Below are 7,431 nucleotides of genomic sequence, written 5' to 3'. Positions count from 1 at the left end.
AAGAAGGAAAATACAAAAAGAGGGGGAAATGGGTTGGGTTGAGAATTGGAAGACAACGTTTCACCTAAATGTAGAATCTTGTCACAAGTCTTTATTCTCTTATATTTTTCTTAAATATATTGCCAGTTACACTATTTCTTTATGATGGAAGCTGGGGACTGCCCATCATGGTTATTTGTTTTAAAGCTGCTGAAAGTGTAAGCTACTGCCAGGTGTTGCCTTTCAAAAAAGGGGAAAGAACCCAAATTCATGTAAATGTGGAGAGAGGAGTATTGTTCCCACTTGGGCAAAGGCAGATACCCCAATCTGGGTGAAATTGATTTGGGTGCTCATTGGGGAAAAAAAAGCAGCTTTCAGCAACCAGGGAGTGGAACCAATAGGAATGAACACTTACTTGTAAAAGGAAGCTTTAATTAATATATATTTCTATCTCTAATATACACACAGCGGGGCTAGATCTTTATCTTCACAATAAAACGTGTGCAAATGCTCTCTGCAGAGATGAGTCCCCACCTCAGTCGGTATAGAAAAGCATGATAAAGGTTGGAAAAAATGGATAAAAATGTTGAAAGAACCTCCAGTTCCTTATTAGGCGAAGATACAATATTTATTCCTTGTCTCCTGGGATAAATCTCTTCTGCCTATTGTCCTCCCAGTTCTCAGTGCTGATGCTTAATTTTCAAAACTTCTATATTACCAAGGGACCTACGACATCAGCCAAAGAAATACTCAGCAAGTACAAAATCTGTTCCAGGGAGCTGCTTTTGTGCAGAGGGAAAATTTTGTTCCTACAGGTTTTTAAGTGGGTACGAGGCAAGGAGCTATCTGATCCGGGCAAAGCCATTACAATTTAGATCTCTATCTATAGAACATTTTTTTTTCCTTAAAAAAAAATTGGAAAATACAAGAAGTTTGGATTTTTTTCCCGATTCTTTTTTTGGAGGGGGAAATTGCATCGTAAGCTTTCGGAGAAACCCAACATGTCAACTACCTTTCCGGGACTAGTCCACGATGCCGAGGTATTATTACTTTTTTTTTTTTTTTTTTGAGCGCGCGTGTGTGTGGCGGCGGTGGTGGCGGCGGCGGTGGCAGCTTTCCCTGTCTCTAATCTATATTGGACCGTTACGTTTAATTATAATCTGGCTTTCGGGGGGAAGTTAGGGAAGGAAAGGGAGGAAAGTTCGTTATGACATCTGTCGCCAGGAAGGGCAACTCTCTGCCACGTTAAGAAACATTTGCCATAATGAGGGGGAAAAACATAATCCTAATAATAAAGAAAGGGAGGAGGGGTGAGGAGAAAGAGATAGAGATGGAGAAAAGATACTCAGAAAGGCAAAGTAAAGAGATTGATGCGGGGGGGGGGGTAGGTGGACAAGGGGGGCTGGGGAACACGCACCCGGTTAGGAATGGACTTATTCTAGGAAAGTAAAGCAGAACAGGGGTGGGGAGGGGTCGGATTCCTTGCCCCAAAAGGTTAAGAAATGAGTAAGTTGGACGATTTGCACAGACTGGATTTTTTTTTAAAAAAATACATAGATAATGATTTAGAGAAGCTCTGGCAGACCATCCCAGCGGGGACCGCCGAGCCCTCTCGCTGTCGGGCGCGGGCTGAAGTGGCTCCGAGGCGCCTGTGGACTCTCTCGTTCTGCTCCGGGCAGTCCTGGAGTCAACGGCAAACCTGGCTCCCCGAGCCCAGCGCCCTGCGCAAGTTGGGCAGGGGCTGAGTGTGTGTGTGTGTGTGTGCGCGCGTGTGTGCGCGCGCGTGTGTATGTGTGTGTGTCACCGCACCTATATAGGGTGGGGGATTTTTTTTTTTTTTTTTCCGCGCTCTCGACTGGGAGGACGAGGCCGCCCACCCCCAGTCCGCCTGCTCGCAGCCGCTCCCTGGCAAAGGCGCGGAGCCCGGCTGCGGCTCGGCCCGAGCCCTGCGCGCTCGCGCCGCTTGGAGAGCCAGAGAAAGCTCCCGGGCTCCGGGAGAGCCGCGCCTCGGTTGCAAAATGACAAACCTCAAGTTTTTCTGCTCTCCCCTTTCCCCCTCTTCCTTCCAGATACGTCACGACGGATCAAACAGCTACCGTTTGATGCAGCTTGGCTGTCTGGAGTCCGTAGCCAATTCCACTGTCGCCTATTCCTCCTCCTCCCCTCTAACTTACTCCACCACCGGCACCGAGTTTGCGTCCCCCTACTTCTCCACTAACCACCAGTACACCCCGCTCCACCACCAGTCCTTCCACTACGAGTTTCAGCACAGCCACCCGGCCGTCACCCCCGACGCCTACTCTCTGAACCCGCTCCACCACTCGCAGCAGTACTATCAGCAGATCCACCACGGGGAGCCCGCCGACTTTATCAACCTGCACAATGCGCGGGCGCTCAAGTCGTCCTGCCTGGACGAGCAGAGGCGGGAGCTGGGCTGCCTCGACGCCTACCGCCGTCACGACCTGTCCCTCATGAGCCACGGCTCTCAGTACGGAATGCACCCAGATCAAAGACTCCTGCCAGGGCCCAGCCTGGGGCTGGCCGCCGCGGGAGCCGACGACTTGCAGGTAAATAAGCGTGCGGCGAATTTGGCTGCGCCCTCCCCTCCCCTCCCTCCCCCTCCCGCACCGTTAATACTCCGGCTGTAAGCCGTCTCCTCTCTCTCTCTCTCTCTCTCTCTCTCACACACACACACACACACACACCACTTATGGAAAGTGATCAAAACAATTAGAGGAGGCGTGTGCCATTCTGTCCCTCTCATTGGAGCAGGCATTTCACCTGGACGCTCGGGAGTCCGGCTAGCTTCGGGGCCCCTATTTCCCGTCGGTCTGCACCGAGGTCTTTTGTGAATCCGCATTTCTGTCCCCGAGGGGATGGGGTGGGGGAGATCAAGGAGGCTGAGGTTGAGCCAACTGGACTCAGAGTAAGACCCGATAAGTTGATGACCAATCGCACCCTCAGTCTCGGCGCTTTGCTGGGTCTACCCGCGTATTTCAGGCATGTGTCCCAGACTGAGGTTGTGGGGCGCTTACTAAGAACTAGGGGGGCTGGTTTGCTCCAACACTTTGCGGGGTGGGATGAGGGGGAAGCCCTGAGCTCCAGCGAAAGTTTCACCAATATTCTAGATTGCTGTGAAAAGTGAAGGATCCCAAATGAAATCCTCAAAAATGAACCACAGTCAAAGCCTCTTGCACGGTGCGTTTGACCCGGGTGCAGGCTTGAACCTAATTCTCGCTGCCTGAGGAGTGCCCACTCTCGTCACCCGCTGGACGATTCACAACTTTATTATTTTTTTCTCCTGTCTCTCCAAGCCATTAACTTTTATATAAGATGCAACTCCTTAAAGAGAAGGAAATGAAATAAGGAAAGGGGGGGGGGGAGAGAAAATGAATAAGAAGGGAGGAAGAAAAAAGAAAAGGTAGAGAGAAAAAGAGGGAAAAAAGAAAGAGGAAGGAAGGAAGGAATTCAGATACAGTGAAGGCCATGACTCAATCAGATGATGTACTTTCTCTCTTTATGTATTTTTGCACATTGTTTGCCAACAATAGAATTTATAATTATGTAGATACACTGTCACAGCCATATTTCCAAGTCTACACATGTCCCAAACAGACCCAGAAGACACAAATTTGTAACTTCTTTTGGCTGAAATTACAGCTTTGCCTGTGAGTCTGCACAAAGCTGGCTACTTTCTCTAAGGTCCCCAAAGCGAAAAGGGAGATTCTGGAGGAGCACGGTTTGGAGACAGAAGAGATCCCTCGTTGCGCACAGAAAATCTTTCCCCCTCACTTACCTCTGAGCAAGGGATTATTTTAAAATTAAAGTGAAAGCCCTTACAGTCCCAACAAAGAGCCCAAGCCACAAGATCGGTGCACAAGAAAAAAGATTTGGCTCCATAAACCTTGACTTTCTACATTTACATTCACAAAATAATTTTATACGCTTAGGGCATTTTTACATTTTTCACAAGGATCTCCTTATGTCTCAAGAGGAAAAAAATCTGCCATTCAATGCTTAGCTCAACTAAAACCTATTTATTTCTTTTAATAGCCGCGTCTGCTGCTGATTTTTTTGTATCTGAACAAATTTTTTTTCTGTGCTAGGCACAAAGCCGGGCATTTTTCAAAAGAGGGGATTAGAACATTTGCAAGCACCAGACAAAGAGCGAATCCCGTGCAAAAGAACACCGTAGTTTATCCAATTTTCGACTTAGTGCCATTCAACTGGTCATTTATGCAATGTCATCCGACCAAACAACATGTTTTACTTATGAGGGGGGAAAGTTTGTTAAGTGAAGAGACCAAGATTCGTTTCTTCTAAGAAAATAAACATCTTAACAGTGCGCCAGAGCCTAGGAGGAAAAGCGGCTTCCTCCCTTGGAGAGCTTCCGGGCCTCTACCGTCTCCATTTCAGATATTTTGAAACATTTATTTTCATCCTGTTTGTTGTGTGTGTGAGTGTGTGTTTTTTTTTTTTTTAACATTCTTAACCTCCTTTTTCCCATTTATTGCTCACACTGAGGGAAAATTCATACTGAGAGACACACTCCAAGATAATAGCAGAAATGAAGAAAGAGGTATATGATATATTTATGTATCTATGTCTATAGAAGTGTTTATATACATTTTTGACATAGATAGGACTATATGGAGAAAGTTGTAATTCTGGCAAGTTATTTTCTTCCATTCCTCCTGGACTTAGTTGTCAAAATGAAAAAGAAAAACAGTCATAGCTACTTTTAAAAGAGAAATGGGGAGGGGATGTGTGGGAGAAACCCGTCTCTCTCCTTTTATTTCTTCCTTTTTAAAACATTCATCAGCATATGCCTCATTTCAAATGCAACAAATGTAAATATACTTTTCCCTGCACAGAATTTTAAGTGAAAGTCCAATGGTTTGGAGGGCGGTCTAAGTCTGCCTAACAGATGCAAACAGTCTTGTGGCTTCAGTTCCATCTTTGAGTCCCCTAAAAAGATTTGCTATGGCCAACAAAGGAAACTGTCACACCTTTTCCCATCACCGCTTTAATTTATGCTCAGTCTCTAAGTTTTTTTTTTTTCATATTGATTTGATAATCACTTTAAGGCAGAACAGTTAAAATAAGAAAGAGCTCGTGAGTAAGTTGAAAAGGGGGGTCTTACAGGCCTGCCTCAATATGGTGAAAATGGGGAAGCAAAAGGGAGCCAGGGCTGTAAAGGTTGTTTTGTAAAGTGGGTTTTTATTATGCACCGACTCTCTCCGCATTTACTTAACTCTTCACGGGCTGTTGGGTAGGTTAACACCCTTCAAGGCCTCTTTCAAGTCCAATACCTCGTTTGTTTGTAAAGGAAAATGAGCCTTTAACACATTTCGATTCAGGGAAAAAAGAGAGAGAGAGAGACAGAAATTTTTATTTTTCTTAATCAAAAATCAGCAGGCCTTTTCCTTCTTCCCAGCTCAAATGATCCCTCAATCCACTAGGAGCCTGAAGATATACAGTGAGTGACGCTGAAGGTGTTCCCTCTATAAGACACATTTTGGGTAGCATGATAGGATGTTCCTACATCTGGGGTAAAACAGTACCTTCATAAGATACCTTGAATCCTGCACTTGAAATAGCTCCTCTGAGCTCCCAAGAAACCTGCAGTGCCAGACTTGACACTTATAGTGTTATTTGCTCCATGCAGAAAGCGCTGTGGAAACTGTCTATATATATGCTATGTGCCTTGATGGAGACTTAAAGGGCTTCTCATTCTCTTATGCCAAGATAAAAGGCACTCAGGTGCTTTGAAGTGTAATATTGTATGGTGCTGTAAAATGCATACCTTAAGATTTATACAAGTTTTAGACTGTGGTTTTTCTGGCATTTTTTTTTTTTCCCCTTACAATAGTGTGTGCTGCCAAAGTTGCTTCAGCTCAATGGTTGCTTTTAAATGTCTACTATGGGGTAATGAGGATATGGGGTTCAGCGTTTGGGCAGATTGAAACACTTAACTCATGTATCTGTTAGCATCCACATGAGTGATTGTATTTCTTTTTCTTTCATTAAGGGCTCTGTGGAAGCCCAATGTGGGCTTGTTCTCAACGGCCAAGGTGGTGTGATAAGAAGGGGTAAGTAACAACATAATGAAACTAAACATTCTTCTCTCACTGGTTACTTTGTTTTGAAAGTCCAGAGGTGCTTTTAAACATCAGATCCTCACCTAATGATAAAGAAAACAATGACTCTTGGTCAATTACGCCTGTCCCAGGCAGGCATACCCACATTAAAAAGCTTCCCTTACTCCACTGAGGCTTAAACTAGCCTGTGCCCAAAAGAGTGATAGAAGAGATTTGCTCTTCCTCAATGAAACAGTGACAGAATCAAAGTTAGAGGCAAAAGAGAAAAGCAAAAAGAAGGAAAAAAAAAATATTTCTCACAAACCCTTCCCCCATCATCACATCCTCGAGCAGAATTTCTGGTCTCTTTTAGCCCTAAATGTGCCAGCCACAGCCTGGGTGTTTGAGGTGTTGGTGTTAGCTTGAGGCTTTGAAGGATTCTATGAAAGGCTAAATTCACTGGGCTTCAGGGAAAACTAATGAAACACCAATATTGTAACTGCCCTTATTTTTCTAAATGTCCAGAACATTTCTTTCTTTAAGGGAGGGTGAGAAGAGGAGGTGGTGTTAACTGTACCAGATAAAGCTTTCTTGTTCCCATCTGTTGAGGAAAACATCTGAACCCAGAGTTACCCATGGAATGGGAAGGTGGGGGGAAGGCAAGAATGGAGAGCTGTTGATTTCGGCCCAGACACTGAAGACAGCTGCATCTCAAACGTTCCATTTTGACAAAAGGTTTTGAACTATGACATTTTATGAGCCTCAAGGCAATGCCAATTTCACTGGCTTCCTCACTTCACTGTACTCAGAGCTTCTGAAGCTTATTTTCCTAGCAAGCTGAGTAACCCGAGGAGCACACAAGGCAAGGGGGACCAGCTGTTATCCCAACTTCATACGAATTAATAAGACATGGCCTATTCACCAGGACTAATTCCAGCTCCAGGGCCGCAGTTGTCTCTAGTAACTGAACCACTAAAAACTGAGTCAATCCTGATGGCACCAAATAAATGTTCTTCAGTCCCTCTCCATCCCTTTCAAAGCTTGTTGAAAGACTACAGTGCTTTTCCAAAGAAAGGATTGCATGGATAGGCAGCATTGGTTTCTTTCATGGTTAAACTACAGGTTTTACAACCCAGTGTCCAGTGTGAAACTCCATTTAAACTGAGGTGGGAAGAAAACAGAATGTTTTCCTTTGAGAAACTATTGTCAGAGTGGATATTTGGGATTTCCATTACATGGAAAATGGCTATTTAAATCTGTTGTTTCACCCTATGGAGATTTGAAAGTTGTCCGCGGGGCCGCCCCCGGCCACTGCCAGTGTTGTTCCACGAAGACTTTTAAAAAATGAGCCAGATTTAAGCTTGTCAGCTAG

At 45.0% G+C, this 7,431-nt stretch overlaps 1 protein-coding gene across 1 annotated transcript in view; it reads left to right on the top strand.

Annotated features, from left to right (window-relative positions):
* The first annotated feature begins 980 nt into the window (after positions 1 to 980).
* TFAP2D (transcription factor AP-2 delta) overlaps positions 981 to 7,431 on the top strand; it is a 60,118-nt gene continuing 53,667 nt past the window's right edge. The window contains exons 1-3 of the mRNA XM_040249479.1: positions 981 to 1,019; positions 2,049 to 2,546; positions 6,011 to 6,071. Coding sequence (XP_040105413.1) covers positions 981 to 1,019; positions 2,049 to 2,546; positions 6,011 to 6,071 — 598 coding nt within the window. The remainder of the gene's footprint in view (positions 1,020 to 2,048; positions 2,547 to 6,010; positions 6,072 to 7,431) is intronic.

The sequence above is a fragment of the Oryx dammah genome, unplaced genomic scaffold (genome assembly GCF_014754425.2).
Source record: "Oryx dammah isolate SB20612 unplaced genomic scaffold, SCBI_Odam_1.1 HiC_scaffold_11, whole genome shotgun sequence".
NCBI lineage: Eukaryota > Metazoa > Chordata > Mammalia > Artiodactyla > Bovidae > Oryx > Oryx dammah.
The sequence above is the reverse complement of the archived record's forward strand: the minus strand, read 5'-3'. Positions and strand labels throughout refer to the sequence as shown.